The sequence below is a fragment of the Pygocentrus nattereri genome, chromosome 29, assembly GCF_015220715.1.
Source record: "Pygocentrus nattereri isolate fPygNat1 chromosome 29, fPygNat1.pri, whole genome shotgun sequence".
Taxonomy (NCBI): Eukaryota; Metazoa; Chordata; class Actinopteri; order Characiformes; family Serrasalmidae; genus Pygocentrus; species Pygocentrus nattereri.
In genome coordinates, this window is record NC_051239.1 from 4,438,220 (window position 1) to 4,458,213 (window position 19,994).

General features: G+C 40.2%; 1 protein-coding gene across 1 annotated transcript; it reads left to right on the forward strand.

Annotated features, from left to right (window-relative positions):
- Positions 1 to 4,053: 4,053 nt before the first annotated feature.
- LOC108442523 (H-2 class II histocompatibility antigen, E-S beta chain-like) lies at positions 4,054 to 11,651 on the forward strand. Its single transcript, XM_037536273.1, has 5 exons — positions 4,054 to 4,131; positions 4,457 to 4,735; positions 9,768 to 10,049; positions 11,360 to 11,473; positions 11,572 to 11,651. Exons 1-5 carry the CDS (start codon positions 4,080 to 4,082, stop codon positions 11,592 to 11,594), a joined length of 750 nt encoding a protein of 249 aa, XP_037392170.1. The 5' UTR covers positions 4,054 to 4,079; the 3' UTR covers positions 11,595 to 11,651.
- The last annotated feature ends 8,343 nt before the right edge of the window (positions 11,652 to 19,994 follow it).

Below are 19,994 nucleotides of genomic sequence, written 5' to 3' on the forward strand. Positions count from 1 at the left end.
GTGTTGACCCTTCTGCTAGTTTTGTTTATTCTGTGTATTGGATTATCCTCTTGTACAGTATATGCCTAGTGACATGATCACAGTTGTGATCATATGCTGTACTGGCTTTGATCCACGCCTGCCTCTGGACTTCCCCACTGACGTGGCTTTTTTCTGAATTTCTACAAACACCATTTCATTTTATAGTAAATGAGTTTGGGCTGGTTTGTGTTTATGAACAGACGCCTACAGATCAACATAGTAAAGGAGCTCATCTGTGATCCTGAGTTTAAAGCCAGTTTTTATTCAACTTAAACTTGGAACTAAGTTGTAAATAAATCTGAAACTGAAACTTTGCTTGTGTGTAAAAAGTGATTTCAGAGCCATTCGGTTCTCCCTGATGGAAACTGTTTACCTTCAGTGTTTTGTGCTTCTGATCATTTTAATAGACGTCAGCGTCACTAATTAATGACGTTCTATTAAAAGACTGGTTTACCAAGAGAGACGCTGGAGGACTTTCACCTGAAATGAGTTCATGAAGCCAGTCTGGTTATAAAAATGATAACAGGACATCAGAGCCAGAATTACTCTTTTAGTACTTTTACTTTATACTTAAGTACATTTGAAGGGAAATACTTTAGTACTTTTACTCAAGTGGAGGTCTAAAGGGAGGAACTTCTACTTTTACTGGGGTGATATTTTACCTTGGGTGTCTCTACTTTGATGTAGAAGTACATGATGTGTGTACTTTGTCCACCTCTGTAGGTCATTAACAGTTTGTTGTTTTGTGGTGCTGTTTAAATACATAGCAAACATACTGCCTTAGTCTCACTTTGTCCTGAACCCTCTGCCTCCAGCATGATGTGTGGACTGGCAGAGTGAGACTTTACATTTTATCACAGTAGTATAGACACAAAGGTGTGAGTGCAACCCTTTCTCTTGGTTGTGTGTAGATCAGTCAAGCTTACTCCCAGTGTCACATACTTAAACAGGGTTATCTTCACTTTTTGTCCTTTTGATCATATGTCTTATAGATCAACCTTATTAGTCTGTTACATACATTATATTGTCAAAAGTATTGGCTCATCTGGCTTCACACACATATGAACTTGAGTCACATCCCATTCTTAATCCATAGAGTTTAATATGATGTTGGCCCACCCTTTGCAGCTATAACAGCTTCTACTTTTTTGGGAAGGCTTTCCACAAGGGTTAGGAGTGTTTATGCGAATGTTTGACTGTTATTTCAGAAGCGTATTTGTGAGGTCAGACACTGATGTTAGACGAGAAGGCCTGGCTCACAGTCTCTGCTCTAATTCATTCCAAAGGTGGTCTGTCAGGTTGAGGTGAGGACTCTGTGCAGGCCAGTCAGGTTCTTCAACACCAAACTGGCTCATCCGTGTCTTTATTGACCTGCTTTGTGCACTGGTGAGCAGTCATGTTGGAACAGGAAGGGGCCGTCCCCAAACTCTTCCCACAAAGTTGGGAGCATGAAATTGTCCAAAATGATGAAGCTTTAAGAGTTTCTTTCACTGTAACTAAGGGGCCGAGCCCAACTCCTGAAAAACAACCCCACACCATGATCCCCCCTCCACCAAACTTTACACTTGGCACAATGCAGACAGACAAGTACCGTCTCCTGGCAACCGCCAAACCCAGACTCATCCATCGGATTTCCAGACGGAGAAGCATGATTGGTCACTCCAGAGAACACGTCTCTGCACACTATGCCCCTCAGCATCCGCTGACCGCTCTGTCATTTTACGTGGCCGACCACTTTGTGGCTGAGTTGCTGTCGTTCCCAATCATTTCCACTTTGTTATAATCCCATTGACAGTGGACTGTGGAATATTTAGTAGTGAGGAAATTTCATGACTGGACTTGCTGCACAGGCTATTGCACCACGCTGGAATTCACTGAGCTCCTGAGAGCGACCCATTCTTTCACTAATGTCTGTAGAAGCAGTCTGCAGGCCTAGGGGCTCGGCTTTATACACCTGTGGCCATGGAAGTGATTGGAACCTCTGAATTCAGTTACTTGGATGGGTGACTGAAAACTTTTGGCAATATGCTTAGTTGTATGTTTTTCTTCACTGTCAAGTAGTCTACCTCTTATCCTCACTTTCCTGAAACACATTTATAGTGATTTTTGTGCAAAATTATTATTATTATAGTATTTATATTAATATTAATAGTATTATACCACCCTTTTCTGTTAAGAAAAGCTTTGACTAAAAGTGGTACTGCTTTTGTTCACATCTTTCCTTTCCATCCCACATGACATACTCCATGTTACTTGAAGTTGAACTAACTCAACTGTTTGACTTTTCAAACTAACTAATTTTTTTTAATTTGTGTATCAGTTTGGACAGTTGTTTGGTTTGTTAATGTTGATATTTAAGTCCCTGCAACAACTGATTAAGAAAGTTGAACAAACTCAAAAAGCTGTGCAACCAGATACTTTATAAAATTTATAAAAATTCTCTGTTTCACCAGTTTATTTTACAGTTCACGGCATGATGCTGCCACCACCATGCTTCATGGTGGGGACGTTGTGTTTTTTTTCTCCAATCTCAGCCTCTGAAGCTTGTAAGTCTTGTCATAGGTTTCTTGGTCTTTGTAGATGGCCTGCTCTTTGCATATTTACAGCTGTGCCATACTCTTTCCATTTCTCAATGATTGATTTTACTGTACTTGGATCTTCAGTGACCTTTTCACAGAGTTGCTTGCAGTTTTCTTTTCTTTTCATAGTGCAGGTTATGCCACTGATTTACCAGAAGTTGGACTTTTCAGATGCAGTTGTATTTATACTACAATCACTTGAGACCCTTTTTGCATTTCTATTTATAATTATTATATTGTTAATTCATCACCATTCCCGTGTGCAATATAATCAATAGTTCATGTACAATAATTAATGTTCATTATTCTACGTGAAAATCGAGTAAAAGATCCATACAGTGTAATTTTTTGTTGCTTTTTTATTTGTAATGTCATTATGTCTATATTGTTCATTCTTGTGAAGAACAGTTACTTTTTTTTATTTGTAGTATATTATATATATTGTCTATACAGTAGTAACAAACTGTAACCCATCCATCCATCCATCCATTGTCTAAGCCGCTTCTCCGTCAGGGTTGTGGGGGGGTGCTGGAGCCTATCCTAACAGTCTTCGGGCGAAAGGCAGGATACACCCTGGACAGGTCGCCAGTCCATCGCAGGGCAGACAGACAGACAGACACAGACAGTCACTCACACCTAGGGGCAATTTAGCATGTCCAATTGGCCTGACTGCATGTCTTTGGACTGTGAGAGGAAACTGGAGAACCCGGAGGAACCCCACGCAGACACGGGGAGAACATGCAAACTCCACACAGAGAGGACCCTGGTCACCCGGCCGGGGAATCGAACCCAGGCCCTCCTCGCTGTGAGGCTACCCACCACGCCACCGTGCCACCACAAACTGTAACCATGTAAAGTAATTCATCATCATCATTGTCATCATTATCCGCTTAATCCAGATAGGGTCGCGGTATGCTAAGTAATTAACCAGGTTCATTAGTTTGTTTGTTAATTCTCTTCCTCTTACTTCTTTCTTGAGTGCATTGCCGTCCCTTTGCTGCTCTAGCACTGTGAATTTCCCCGGCTGCAGGACTAATAAAGGATTATCTTATCGTGAGCGCACACAAGCAGTATCCATTTCACTAATTATGTGACTTTTAAATCACCTGCACCAGTAATGAATTAAGTCATATTAAAGTGGTGAATAGTTAAGCAATCAGATACTTTGTGTTTTATGTTTGTAATGAATTTGAATTATTTTGCAGTGATCTGTTTTCACTTTGGCATAAAAGAGTCTCTGTGAGTTTCTGTTTATCAGGACAAGAAACACATTAAATCCACTGTGATTCAATGTCCTATGATATTAAAACATGAAAACATTTTTTATAGGCACTGTAACTCTTAATTCATCTGAAATGCATTCATAAGCCTGCCTAGTAACATGTGATGAAGTTGTTTAGCAGGTTCTCATCAGTCATTTATATGAAGGCTCTGTATCTTAAACTCTCTCAGTTGTTGGTGGATGTGCAGTGTGACAAAATGTTCTTCAGTCCGCAGCTGCTGCTCCTACTGACTCTGTCTATAAGAACAGGTATGTTTGTTCTTAAAATTGTATAAATTCTATTTTAACAGAATATACATATATGAGAGATATTCATATACATATATACACATGCACATATTTGACAGACAGAGACAGAAAGAGAGAGAAAGACAGAGATGCACATGATTCACTGTATGTTTTTTAGTCTGATTTAGGGATTAAAAGATTAAATATTTGCCACATTGTTTAAGATTATGAAGTGATTTCTTCAATTAATATTCTTTTTTACTTCCACAAGTTTTATTGTTAATGTGGTTAATTGTTTTCCTTTAATTAAAGGATAATAAAAAACATTGTTTTATTTCATTTACAGATATCGTTGCCGGATATTTTATGTGCAGGACAGATGAATGCATCACTAGTTCGTCAGATCTGTTTGATGCGGAATACAAGTATACCCTTTATTTTAATAAGGATACACTTGTAGAGTTTAACAGCAGTGTGGGGACATTTATAGGGTTTACTGAGTTTGGAAAGAAAGTGGCTGATAAATGGAACAAAAGTCCTTTTCTACAGCAGTTACAGGGTGAGGTGGATCGATACTGCAAACCTAATCTGCAAGTATTCTACTCTGCTGTTCTGGAAAAAACAGGTGAGTTGCACATACAGTGAACAGTGTTTAAAAGAAGACCTCTGAACACTTTAACAGTAGGATGTGAGATATAGAGTGTCTAGAAACCCCCCAGAGAGGGACCCTTAGAGTTTTTAATTTAGCTGTTTATGAATTTTAAGTATACTGTTGAAATAAACTTTACAAAAAATCTTTCCATAGATTTTTATAATAAATTAATAACCATTTTAATCCAGTGAACGTCCTGCATGTATAAAGATTTTTCAAGAGCTGAAAGCTTTTATTTTTGTTTATTTTCTTTTCTTAGTCTTATCTTAATATTACCACCTTACATCATGGCCCTACATCAGACTTATTCTTATAGTCAAAAGAAAAAAAAAAGACTCTAATTCTGGTGTTGCCAACAACAGTGTTTGTTGATGCAAACAAATTTAGGTCTCTACATATAATACCATTTCTCTGGAGAAAAGGAAAAGTTCCAAGGAGCAAAAAAAAAAAATTTGTGATAACTCAGAAGCTTGTCACAGCCCTACAACCCCAATTCCAATGAAGTTGGGACGTTGTGTAAAACATAAATAAAAAATCCTTTTCAACCTCTATTCAACTGAATACACTACAAAGACAAGATATTTAATGTTCAAACAGATTAACTTTATTTTTTGCAAATATTCACTCATTTTGATGCCTGCAACACGTTCCAAAGAAGTTGGGACAGGGACATGTTTACCGCTGTGTTACATCACCTTTCCTTTTAACACTCAATAAGCGTTTGGGAACTGAGGACACTGATTGTTGAAGCTTTGTAGGTGGAATTCTTTCCCATTCCTGCTTGATGTACAGCTTCAGTTGCTCAGCAGTCCGGGGTCTCCGCTGTCGTATTTTGTGCTTCATAATGTGCCACACATTTTCAATGGGAGACGGTTTGGACTGCAGGCAGGCCAGTCTAGTACCCGCACGCTTTTACTATGAAGCCACGCTGTTGTAACACGTGCAGAATGTGGCTTGGCATCGTCTTGCTGAAATAAGCAGGATGTCCCTGAAAAAGACGCTGCTTGGATGGCAGCAGATGTTGCTCCAAAACCTGTATGTACCTTTCAGCATTAATGGGGCCTTCACAGATGTGCAGGTTACCCCTGCCATGGGCACTAACACACCCCCACACCATCAGAGATGCTGGCATTTGAACTTTGCGCTGAAAACAATCTGGACAGTCCTTTTCCTCTTTGGCCCGGAGGACACGACGTCCATGATTTCCAAAAACAGTGTGAAATGTGGACGCGTCAGATCACAGGACAGTTTTCCACTCTGCGTCAGTCCGGAGAAGCCGGCGGTGTTTCTGGGTGGTGTTGATATGTGGCTTCGCTTTGCATGGCAGAGTTTTAACTTGCACTTGTAGACGGAGCGACGAACTGAGTTCACTGACAGTGGTTTTCTGAAGTGTCCTGAGCCCATGTGGGAATATCCGTTACAGAATGATGTCGGTTTTTAATGCAGTGCCGCCTGAGGGATCGAAGGTCACGGGCATTCAGTGTTGGTTTTCTGCCTTGTCGCTTACTTGCAGAGATTTCTCCAGATTCTCTGAATCTTTTGATGATATTATGGACTGTAGATGATGAAATCCCTAAATTCCTTGCAGTTGCATGTTGAGAAACGTTGTTCTTAAACTGTTGGACTATTTGCTCACACAGTTGTTCACAAAGTGGTGAACCTCGCCCGTCCTTGCTTGTGAACGACTGAGCCTTTCAGGGATGCTCCCTTTATACCCAATCATGACACTCACCTGTTTCCAATTAACCTGTTCACCTGTGGAATGATCCAAACAGGTGTTTTTTGAGCATTCCTCAACTTCCTCAACCTCAAGCACCTATAGCTGGAGACCACTTCCACTGCAGATCCGCCGACATGTAGGGGGAGGGGAGGGATGATGTTGCCCCTTCTGAAATCCACAATCATCTCTGTCATCTTTGTCTTCTTCACGTTGATGCAGAGATTGTTCTCACTTCACCAACTCTCTAGGTGTTCCACCTCTTGCCTATAACCAGACTCATCACTATTTGTGATGCATCCAACCACTGCCGTATCGTCCGCAAACTTTACAATATGACAGCCTGGATGGACGGCTGAGCAGTCATATGTGAGCAGTGTAAAACAGGAGGGGGCTCAGCACACAGCCCTGAGGGGAGCCCGTGCTGAGGATGATGGTGGAGGAGGAGATGTTGTGGATCCTCACAGACTGTGGCCTGTTAGTCAGGAAGATCAGGACCCAATTACAGAGAGAGGTGATCAGTCCAAGTGTGTGAAGTTTGTAAGCCAGGGTCTGGGGAATCATGGTGTTAAAGGCAGACGTGAAATGCACAAAGAGCATCCGGACGTAAGAATTCTTATTCTCCAGGTGGGTGAGGGCAGTGTGGACCACAGAGGAGATGGCATCCTCTATGGATCGGTTTCTCTGGTACGCGTACTGATGTGGATCCCCAGTGACGTCGATGTTGGCTTTGATGTGGGTCATAACCAGTCTTTCAAAGCATTTTGTGACTATCGGGGTGAGGGCTACTGGCCGACAGAGCTGAATGACTGTCACTGTGGAGTTCTTGGGGACTGGGATGATGGTAGCGGTCTTCAGGCAGGTGGGGACAACTGCCTGGATTAAAGAGGAGCTGAAGATGCCTGTCAGCACCTCAGAGAGTTGGTCTGCACAGCACTTCAGCACCCGCCCCAGAATGTTATCTGGGCCAGCAGCTTTACGGGGGTTAATCTTCTTTAGGACCCTCCTCTTTTCAGTTTGGGTCACGCTGAGGGGCTGTTCTCCGGGTGCTGGAGTGAGTCTGGTGCTGGGGGGTGTATTTGGGTTCTCAAAGCGGGCATAGAACTTATTGAGAGCGCCAGGCAGTGAGGGGTCCTTAGTGTATTGTGCATCTCTGGTGTTGTAGTCTGTGATGCACTTGATGCCCTTCCACATGCTCCGTGGATCCTGGGAAGAAAAATGACCCTGGATCTTCCGAGCGTATGCAGCTTTGGCCCTCTTTACGCCTGCCATCAGCTCTCGTGAGTCTCTGTGAATCGCCAGACCTGAAGGCAGCATCCCTGACTTTCAGCAGAGATCGGACCTCTGCATTCAGCCAGGGTTTCTGGTACGGGTAGCACGTCACAGTCCTGGTGGTGGTGACATCCTCAACACACTTGCTGATGCATCCGAGGACAGCAGATGTATAATCCTCTAGATCCAGCTCCCCATCCTGCACAGCAGCATCCCTGAACACCTGCCAGTCTGTGCACTCGAAGCAGTCCTGCAGCACAGACTAACCGTCGCTGGGCCACACAGTAATGGTCTTCTGTGTGGGTCTGGAGCATCTCAGCGGGGGGTGCTAGGCAGGGACCAGCATGACTAAGATGTGATCAGAGAGGCCAAGGTGGGGGCAGGGCACGCGGAGGGCCTGGGTTTGATTCCCCGGCCGAGTGACCAGGGTCCTCTCTGTGTGGAGTTTGCATGTTCTCCCCGTGTCTGCGTGGGGTTCCTCCGGGTTCTCCGGTTTCCTCCCACAGTCCAAAGACATGCAGTTAGGCCAATTGGACATGTTACATTGCCCCTGGTGTGAGTGACTGTCTGTGTCTGTCTGCCCTGCGATGGACTGGCGACCTGTCCAGGGTGTATCCTGCCTTCTGCCCGATGACTGCTGGGATAGGCTCCAGCACCCCCCGCGACCCTGACGGAGAAGCGGCTTAGAAAATGGATGGATGGATGGATGGTATTGAAGCCAATCTAGTTACTAAAAAATAAGCCTTAGTATGTAATAAAACTGGTATTTTAAAGGGTTAATTGGCAACAGGTCAGTAACATAATTGGGTCTAATTGGAGCATCTCAGAGCCACTTTCAGAAGTAAAGATGAGGAGGGGTTCACCACTCTTTGAAAGACTGCACCATCAAATAGTGCAATGATTCAAGAAGAACATTTCTCAACATAAAACAGCAAAGAACTGCTTTTCATCGTCTACGGTACATAATAACATTAAAAGATTCAAGAGAATCTGGAGAAATCTCTGCATGTAAGGAACAAGGCCAAAAACAGTATTTGCTGGCTGTGATCTTCGGACCACATTCTGCAGGTATTACAGCAGCATTGCTCCATTACTCCAAGAGTCCAGGTGATAATCTGACCTGCCTGCAGTCCAGACCTGTCACCATTGATAACATTTGGGACATTATGAAATGAAAAATATGACAAAGAACACCCTGAAACTGATGAGCAGCTGAAATCCTGTATCAAACAAGAACAGGAAAACATTTAAATTTCAGAGCTATAGCAGCCTCAGATCCCAAACACTTACAGAGTGCTGTTAAAAGAAGAGGTGATGAATCACAGCGGTAAACAGGCCCCTGTCCCAACTTATTTGGAACGTATTGTTGGCATCAAATTCAAAATGGGCATTCAACATTTGGTGTGTTATTTTTACAATTTTCCTTCAAAATATGGTTTACATCATTTAAATATTATTGCATTTTTACACTCTGTACAGTGTCCCAATTTTTTTGGAAATTGGGTGTTATTTTAGCTACTTTTAACTACTTTTAGCTAATTCTAACTCACTTTAGCCACCTCCAACTATCTTTAGCTACAGTACAGCTTCAAGTTATTTTCTTCAGTGTGTTCAGATGTTTCACTACTGCTACTTCACTGATATTTTGATAGTTTACTGATGCTTTGCTTAATCACCTACAAAGAACCACTCAAACTGTGCACCTGTGGAAGGATACAGAAATAAGCCGCGAAAGATTAAGTAACATGAAACTAGGAATAATTACATGTTTTCCATACAACAAGGCAGAGGGGAAGAAAAGTGTAATAAGCAGTAGTTAGCACAGTTAATATGTAAATAAGCTAAGAATTTAAAACAAATGAAACAATAATAATAATAATAATAATAATAATAATAATAACAATAATAATAATAATAAACAGATTATAACTTTATCAATACTAATACTAAAATAAATCAGTTATTTATAAACAAGTTATTTTATGAAGGCACTAATAATATCTCTACTGTCCACAGTGCTGCCAGAGGTCCACCTCAGGTCAGAACAGGAAGCAGATGCTGATCGTTCAGCCATACTGATGTGCAGTGCATACAACTTCTACCCCCGAGACATCAGCATTTACTGGTTCAAAAACAATAAAAAGGTGACCACTGATTCTGTTTTCATTGAGGAGATGGCTAATGGAGACTGGACCTACCAGGTCCACTCCCACCTGGAGTACAAACCCAAATCTGGAGAGAAGATCTCCTGTGTGGTGGACCATGCCAGCTCCATGGAGCCCATCATCACTGACTGGGGTGAGAATATTGAGTCAGATTATTGCAGACCTTACTGCCTGTTTACACCGAGCCAGTTCATGAGTCTTGAGCTGATTGGATTGTAATAGTAATTGTGGGTTATAAAAAAGGCCAGTGTAAATGCAGCTGCTCAGTGGCTCAGACATTTCAGGAGGTGGTTTGGGGCAAATGATGCAGATGACTAAGCACAACTATGTTACTAGTGAAAAATATTCACAAACTGTACAGAAGAGAGACAAACACTTACAAAATTCATAACTGCATGTGCTCTTAAAAATAAAAGTGCCGCAAAGGTTTCTTTGAAGTGGTGATAAAGAAGCAAGCCAGGATCATCAAGTTATTAGTCCATGAGCACAAATGTTTGGTCCCACAGTTTGGCTAAATTCTTTGGACAGACACTGAATTTTTATGATATCACAGCAGATACACAAGTTCCATATAGCACCAGGATGACAACAATGACAACTACATTTTTGGGCACATCATTGCAACAGCAAGGTTACACAATCTTTACCAAAAACATAGGTTAACATAAGTCCAACAAACAATGCAACATTCTTATGAAGCATTCGTCCACTCTTCACACACAACACATTGACTCGAATGAAGATGACAAATTACAATAGAACTTTATTCATTCATAGCTTGTATAAGGAAATGGGCACCCTGGGAGGCTGTGGAGAGCATCAGGATTATGATTGGCTGTAATACACTGATTAATTAGCTATTTTTTTCGCTGTCCCACTACAAAAGGTGCCATCCCAAGTTTATATTTTTCCCATAATAAGCCTGGTGGCTCCCTACTTGCTTGGGCCCCTGAGCACATGCCATAAAACCCACTGGATGATCCAAGCCTGCATAGAAGGATTACATTTTGATCCCTTAAAGAACCTTTCAATGGATGGTTTTTCAAAGAAGTGTTTTAACAAATGAGATGTGAGAAAGTAAAGTGTAAAAGATCTCTACATAATGTAAAGGATCTATTCCATACTTTAAGTTTTTTTTTAGAACTGTACATTCAAGCCTTATTTCAAGACTTATTTAGGAAGCTTTATTTTTGAAGTTTTCTATCTGTCAAGATAAATCTTGTCTGTGCATCTGAATGAGACACATAAAATAAAAGTGTAAACAGACTCTTAGTGTAATCATATTTCAAACAATGTGCCAGCAAGCCTCAATATTTAATAATCAGAGTTGTTGAAATGACTCTGTTCTTGATAATACATTTTTAATAAGGATAATATTCATATATTTCTTTTTGGGAACTCCACATCATAAAGACAAAATGATGAGCTGTTTATGTCCCACAGATCCGTCTCTTCCTGATTCTGAAAAGGGCAAGATTGCTGCCGGTGGTGCAGGAGTGCTGCTGGGAATTGTCATGGCAGTTTCTGGATTCATCTACTATAAGAGGAAATCCCCAGGTCAGTGGAAAGAAGAGTGGCTTCAGCTATTATTGGCTTGTCTGGTGTATTAATATATTTATATGATTTATCATACAATTATTCATGTGTTTTTACAGGGAAGTTGCCAGTGGCAACTTAAGTACTGGTAAGCTATACAGTGTTATTCTTTTGTTTTTAATGTATGAACTCATTTTTGGTAACAGTAACAGTACACGAACTGACCATAATTAAGATATTTACTAAAGAATAATTTAAAAAGTAATTATTCATAAAGCAGGAACAAATTAATGTCATATCCACAACCATTAGATTAAATTCCTCAGTTTTAACTACTGCATGTACCAAAGATGAAGGTCATGAAGGCTTTACGCATGTTGTTGTCACAAGTCCCCCCCCCCTGCCCCCCTCCCCACACAGTCACCTGTGTTTTGTTTGGAGCTCCATCCTGTCATCATCTTATCCATCTGTGTTTTGTTAGTTTTGCTGAGAAAGCAGCGCTTGTATTCACTTGCGTCTTTGTCAGGTCTTGTGTCTGTTCTTTTCCTGTTCTGTTTCCTGTGTTACGATGTCTGTTTCTTCATGCCCTGGGACTCTGTGTTTAATCAATAAAATAAAACAAGTCAGGCTTACAATCTTCAACCTGCAGTCCTCATTTGGGACAGTTGCTATAGTTTGTTCTACACCCTCTTATATAAACAGGACAAAATAAAACATTCATTATCTAAATCACTGCTTTTGAGTCGAAAGATTAAAAATTTTGCTAACAATATATACGAGGTAAAAGAACAATAGCAGAAGACTTGCTGTCTTTTTTGTGTATTTCATTTGAATTCACATCACTTACTATGGCTTTTTGTGGACTTTTTGTGGGTTTAATTTAGCTGTGGAGAGAAAATGAAAGCAGTTCTGGAAGTCATTGAGCATCAACATGCATGAACACCAAACGGTGGTGGTTGTTTGTGGAATTTTGTTAAAAACAATTGTTTTGAATTTTTGGATGCTGCGCGACATGGCCTACATAGCTGTGTACGTCTGCAACATGTGGCCACTGCATATGTACTAGTTCAATGTTCTGCCGAGTAAATGGCTGTAAACCAGCTCAATTAAAATTAAATTGCCTCTTTTGGAGGAAAAAAAATTGTGAAAAAAACATTTGTGTTCCCACATAAGCCATATAAGTATTGTGGTAATCAATAAGTAATAATACGAATTGCTTGAATACAAGGAAATCAAATGAGCTAAGTAGTCCTACTGGCCATATCTTGCTTTTTAACATGTTTATTATCAATTTTGGAAAAAATCACACACTGACAAAAGCCTTCCTCTTCATACATTAGTATATGCATTAGTTAATGCCGAGTAATTTAAATTGTATGTTTTTTGATAGACTACTTATTAATTTGTTCCTGCTTCTTGGCATATCGGTTTCTGGTTAATTGTTACTTTGTAAACTACTGTTGGTTCAGGTACTCTTGCCATGAAGTGTTATTACTGTTAAAAAACCTATGCATTCCATGTTTCTCTGAATTCTTGCAGGTCCTTGGGCTGATGTAGCTGCAATAAATGCAGTGAAGACTAAATGGAAGCTGTTTTATCTCTAAGAATCTTTATCAAATGCAAACATCAATATTCACATCTGCTAAATATGTGTATTAACACTACAAAAACTAGTATGATTATGCAAAGAATTAACAATGAATAAGCATGGGGTAAATCTGTTCATTGATCCTGCTCTTAGAATCACTTCTATATTTCCTTTCTGAATTAGCATAAGTTTCTTTTTTGCTGTATTTGCATATTGATCCAATAGACAAAGTTTCTCTTAACTGACAAGTTATTTTTTGTGAGCATGTATTTTACTGTCCTTAATAAAACTTCAGTAAAGTGTTCATGTGTCTCTGTGAAGGCTGTAGAATCTGATTATTTTACATATTAGAACAGTGGTGCACAAGAACAAGGGTAAAATTTATTACTAAAAAAAACTTGGTAAGTAAACAAGTCAATTTTATTTATATTGCACATATAAAACTAAAGCGCTTAATTATTAATAGACAAATGGTGTGTGAACTCTATGTAAACGACAGTGCTGCTAGTAGAAACACATTAACAGTACCACATCCAGTACTCAACCAGCAAAAAGCATTCAATAGTTAGTAAAAGCCAATTGATAGAAATATATTTTGAGCTTGAATTTAACAAGAGTCAGTTCCTGTGTGATATCAGTTGGTATACCGTTCCAAAGTCTTGACACAGCAACAGTAAAGTTAAAATCTACTATTAGCTTAAGCAGAAACCATGAAGCATTCAAAAAACCTTGCTCAAAGATCTTGAAGGAGCACATTGACAGAGCATGTCCATGATACAGTGCCCTCCATAATTATTGGCACCCCTGGTTAAGATGTGTCAAAAGCCTTAAAATAAATTCAGTTTTTATTGTGGAAACATACTGTCACACTGAAAATTGTAGAAAAATGTAACCTTTAACTCAAGTAGAGTTTTAGGGGGAAAATAAAATCCCTGACTAAGAAATAATTTTTCTTCATAAAATCACCTGTTCCACAATTATTGGCACCCCTAACAATTCTTAGGAAATAAATGTAATTAAAGAATTCCTGTCACTTCTACAGTAGTTTACGAAGTTAATCAAAGTATGTAGGAACATTTAATTAGCAATTCACAACTTCCTGTTTCCCTGGGGTATAATTATGACGTGACACAGAGGCCATTTCTCTTCAACATGGGAAAGACAAAGGAACATAGCATTCAAGTAAGGCAGATGTGTGTTGACCTTCACAGGTCAGGCAATGGCTACAAGAAAATAGCCACTCACCTACACCTGTCCGTATCTACTGTCAGAGGAATTATTAAGTAGTTTAAAACAACTGGAACAGTGGTAAACAAGTCTGGACGAGGACGCAAGTTTATTTTGCCACCACGCACAGTGAGGAGGATGATAAGAGAAATAAAAAGTTCTCCAAAGCTCACTGTTACGGAACTGCAACAAATGGTAGCATCTTGGGGTCACGAAGTCTCCAAAACAACCATCAGACGCTATCTACACGCCAACAAGCTGTTTGGGAGGCATGCACGGAAAAAACCTTTTCTCACTCACAATCATAAACGTAAACGTTTGGAGTTTGCTAAGCAGTACTGGGACTTCAACTGGGACCGTGTGCTTTGGTCAGATGAAACAAAGATAGAGCTATTTGGCAACAAATGCTGTAAGTGGGTCTGGCGTAACACAAGAGCTGAGTATGCAGAAAAGCACCTCATGCCCACTGTGAAATACGGGGGAGGATCAGTGATGCTGTGGGCCTGCTTTTCTTCCAAAGGCCCAGGGAACCTTGTTAGGGTGCATGGCATCATGAATGCTTTGAAATACCAGGACATTTTAAAACAAAATCTGGTGGCTTCTGCCCGAAAGCTGAAGATGGGTCATCACTGGGTCTTTCAGCAAGATAATGACCCTAAACATATGGCAAGATCTACACAGAAATGGTTGACCACACACAGAATCAAGCTCCTCCCATGGCCATCTCAGTCCCCAGACCTTAACCCCATTGAAAACCTGTGGGGTGAGCTGAAGAGGAGAGTGCAGAGGAGAGGACCCAGGTCGCTGGATGATTTAGAGAGATTGTGCAAAGAGGAATGGTCGAAGATCCCTCTTTCTGTGTTCTCCCATCTTGTGAAACATTATAGGAGAAGATTAGGTGCTGTTTTGTTGGCAAAGGGGGGTTGTACAAAGTATTAACATCAGGGGTGCTAATAATTGTGGCACACATTATTTGATGTTAAACAATTATTTCTTAATGTGGGATTTTTTTCCTACTGAATAAATGCACTTGAGATAAAGGTTGGATTTTGCTCTTTTTTCCATCGTGGTCCTATATTATTTAAAAAAACCCTCAATTTATTAGAAGCTAAAGAACACATCTTAACCAGGGGTGCCAATAATTATGGAGGGCACTGTATATGTAGGTGCAAGGCCATGTAATGCTTTAGAAACACTCAAACACTCAAAAAGATCACCCCTCTATCTTGCTGCTGTCCTGCTACCTCCAAGACGGGTATCCAACATGGTGCCAGTGTGTTTGTTGGTGTATCATCGGTTTCTATCTGCTATACGCTTGATACCTGGTTTTATTTTTCAGAGCACTTAAAGAAAAAGGAGATCTCATGAAGTGAGCCAGACATGTTTGAGTCTGTGACACTATTGAAAAGTGCTTTTTAAAGGATTTTTTGTGTTATTTTGTTACCTAATAATTCTGAATAAAGAAATGAATGGAGACTTTTTGATAAAGAAATCTTAACCTAAGATTAGAACTTTGATTTAATGAAGTTATCATTGACAATGTTCATGTAGGGTAGCTCACATATAGCCCCAATACAGATTGCTACTAATGAACAGGCCAAGGGTAACCAGGGCAGATTTAAGATCTAGTAGGTAATTTTCCTATTTTAATCTGTCAAACACACCCAATCCCCAACCCTACCCCCAATCAAGACTGTCAGAGTCAAGACGGTCCAGGGTCTGAGAGCCAACACGGAGAGACTGGGGTACAGACATGACAACAAGGGAAACGGGCAAAACACAATGGAGGCCAGAATAAACAAATTGTTAGGAAGGGTCACCTAGAACAGTGCTCTCCCTCAGAAACCAGAGAATGAAGCGATAAACCTGCTCGGCAATCCTACTAAGTCCCAAGACAGAGAGAGCTCTCGATGCAATAATGAACAACACTCTCGTAGAGAGATGAGAGTTTTATTCACAAAGCACACAGAAGAAGGGGCAGTCCCCTCTTTATAAACACAGAGAGCCCGTCCCACGTGCACGCAGGCAGCCAGGAAGGGCCCGACCACATTCTAACATATGTCGTAACCTGCTGGTCCATACATGGAGTTGTTTTTCTCCATCTCTGGATGTGCTCAGTTCAACATCAAAATCCAGTAAGTCAAAAGTGCAAGTGGTTTACAGAATGAAAGAGGAACAATAGTTATTAACAGCCTGTAAGTATGCACAAAGGGCAGACACCCTTGCACCCTCAGCAGTGTCTGATTTTATTAATACATGTTAGTCACCGGGGAAGAGACAGGCCAAAGGAAAGTTAACCCTTTCACAAATAATAAACAATACACACACTACAAACACCAAGCAAATCAAGCAATTCTAACAAAGACTGCCGAAAAACTAGGGAAAACACTGGGCTTAAATACAGGGACAGGTAATGAGACATAGGTAGTTAACAAGAAGGTAACAGGTGAAAACAATCAAGGGCAGGGTCTAGAAACAAGGGGGCAGGACCGGGAAGGACAAGACCAAGACAAAAACCAAAACAAAAGCACATGGACAGGACTGGAAGGAGCCAATTGTGACACCTTGGTTCAGATAATAACTGATTGCTGTCAGTTTGTAAATGTTACCCCGGTAAACAAGCAAAATCAGTGATCAATAAAAAATGCTTTATTGCTTATCCTTTTGATCTTCCGTCAAAATATTTTCTCAAATCTATGTCAGCCACAATTGTTGGCATGTTTAGAAATTCTTATGAGTGAAATGTAACGGAAGTTCTCATTCATATTTTCTGTATTAAAGTTCACCTGAGTGATTAGGAAGACTTAAGTGGTCAACCACGACTTACTGTTTTATTAGGGTATGTATGAGGTGACACACAGGCCAAATTCCCTCAGTCATCCATCACTATGAGAAAAACCAGAGAAAACAGCAATGATGTGTAACAAAAGGTTGACTACACAAATCAGGAAATGGCTATAAAAAATGTTAAGAATCTTCTGAGAAGAGGACATATGTCTGTATTGACCCCACAACAGTGAGGAGCATAGTTTGAGTGATTAGTTAGGTCCTGGGGTCAGAAGGTCTCCCAGACTAAGATAAGACACCACCTACATGAACACAAGTTGTTTGGGGGGGTTACCAGAAGGAGGCCTCTGCTGTAAAGACCAACAAACTCAAGCTCCTACAGTTTGCCAAAATACTGGATCTTTAAACGGGACCTGGTTTTACGGTCAGATGAGTCCAACAATAAACACCAGATGTGTTTGGCATATAAACAAAAGATAGTCATGGAGAAAAGTACTTCATCTTCACTGTGAAATATACCGGTGGATTCAATGTCCCTGGAAAGTTTATTCAGAAACATGGCATCACAGACTCCATCATATTTCTCCACCAGCAGAAATACAATCAAAACCAAACATCACAAAAGTCTCAACTAGGAAACTTAAACTGGGCAGTTTTTGGATCTTCCAGCAAACCACACCTCAAAATCAACACAAAAATGGTTCACTGACCACAGAATAAAGGTGCTGCCACAGTCATCCCAGTCCCCTGACCTAAACCCTACAGAGAACCTGTGGGATGATCTGAAGAGGAGAGTCCAGTGTGGAGCTCAGAATCTGAAGGATCTGCAGAGGTTCTATATGGACAAATGGTCTACGATCCTTTGCGATGTGCCCCAGAATGTTTTTACAACCTTGAGCTTTGCTCATGTTTACCCCGGTGCCAGTATTTGTAGAGAGCAGTGTAAGTAGCCCTGGATATTTTGCAGGCCACTCAAGTCCATTGCTCTGTGGAAAAGTGAAGGCACTAAATGTGACACCAAATGGTTGACACCTATATCTGAAAAGCTTTGTATGGTTCATGATTTTAAGCAACTGTTTAGAATTCTTATACACCTCCATGTGCAGAAAAACAAAGTTTTCTGAAATACTGGCCTGCAAAGAGTTAGCAATTATTAATATCAATTTAAGGTAATCAGTATAAGGTACTGTCAAACAGCACTGGATTGTGACCTTGAAAATTACTGCATTACCATTTTTTAAGAATGCCCTCTCAATTACGCTTACTGATGCCAGAATACCGTTTTTTTCAAGGCAACAAGCAAACCAAAATTAATACTTGAGAACTTTTCCCTAACTGATGTTTACCAAAACACTTCTGTACAGATAGGCCCACTAAGAAATCTGATTTAAAAATGAAAATCACTTTCCGTAACATAAATGGTTGGACTCCGCAGGGACTTTTCCAGACTGGTTTGATCAGTTCACAGTTGTGGTTTCATTTGGCTCACGCTAACTCTATAAAACTTAAAACCAAAACAGAACCATGTTTTCTTTGTTAGCTACAGCTGTCAATGAAAGAAGTTCTCAAAGTTTGATGCTTTCAGTTTTTGATGAGAGGCAGAAATATTATAATCACAGAATACAACTGAAACAAATCCACATAAAGCATCTATTGCATTCCTTGAAACAAATCATTTTCTCTAAGGTGGTGGTTTATCAGAGTGTAGTAGCTCCAATGAAGTAGATTACTGATGTCTCTGATACATAATGCCTTCTATGCTGTCCCATCCCCCACCCCCTAAACTGTACTCAACTCAAAACCAAAACAGAGTCATGTTTTGTTTTTTAGCCGCAGCTGTCAATCATGGCAGTTCTGAAAGTTTCAAACTTCCAGTTTTTGTTATATAGGCTTGTAAGGTTAGCCGCAGCTATTAATCCAACCTGATCCATCACAGCAGTTTTGCAAGTTTGAACCTTCCAGTTTTGGTTGCATGGTTGAAATCATATTGCAGAAAGAAGTGAAATGAAATCACCATACTTCACCATGTGAAGTCCATATTATGACAAATTATGAAGAAAGTCTCATTTCTGGTGGGTAAGGATTTGATAGATGACACATTTAGAAAGAAATAAGGAAAATGTTTGATTCTCTGATGTAACATAAGCATTTACAAGCAGCTCCATTATAATTGACACTCTCAAAGATTCTTAAAAAGAGAAAAAGAAGAGTATCTGTAGTTTAATAGCTCAATCTTTCACTATCTTTATGGGATGGCCTGTCTAAAGCTTGATTCTGTGGTCATTGAGATGGATGTTTTTGATCATTGTCCTGCCAGAACATCATCCACGACCCAGTTTTAGTGTTCTGACAGAGGCAGCCAGATTTTCACTCAACATCTCCAGGTTCTTTACGAAGCCCATGATGTCATGCATCTTTATAAAGTTCTCAAAACAGCCACAAAGCATCATAGATTCTCTACCATACTCAACAGTTTCTTTTCTCTATAACTTCCTTTTTACTACAAGGTCGATGCGAAAAAGCTGAAATTTTGTCTTATCTGACTAAAGAGACTGGTTCCACACAAAGTTCCAGTAGCATCTAGCAAACACCTGCTGCTTACTTTTGTGGTTAAATGAAGGAAAAGGTTTTCTTCTAGCATGCCTTATAAACAGTTGTTGGCATGGAGGTGTTGTCTAATTTGGAGACTTGGAGAACCCAAAATGCTGCCATCTTCTACAACTCTCCAAGCCTGATCCTGTTCTCCTCTCAAACCACACTCTTCACTGGGTGTGGGAGTAAAATAGTGATTGTCTTAATAGAGCATATGGACATTTACAGACAATGTAGCTAGTCATTTTCATCCTCATTGCTTGGTTACATATTTGTGTCTTATTTCATGTGTGTATTCTGTAATCTCAAGTAATTTAAGTAATTTGGCCTCTGTGTCATCTGTATTGA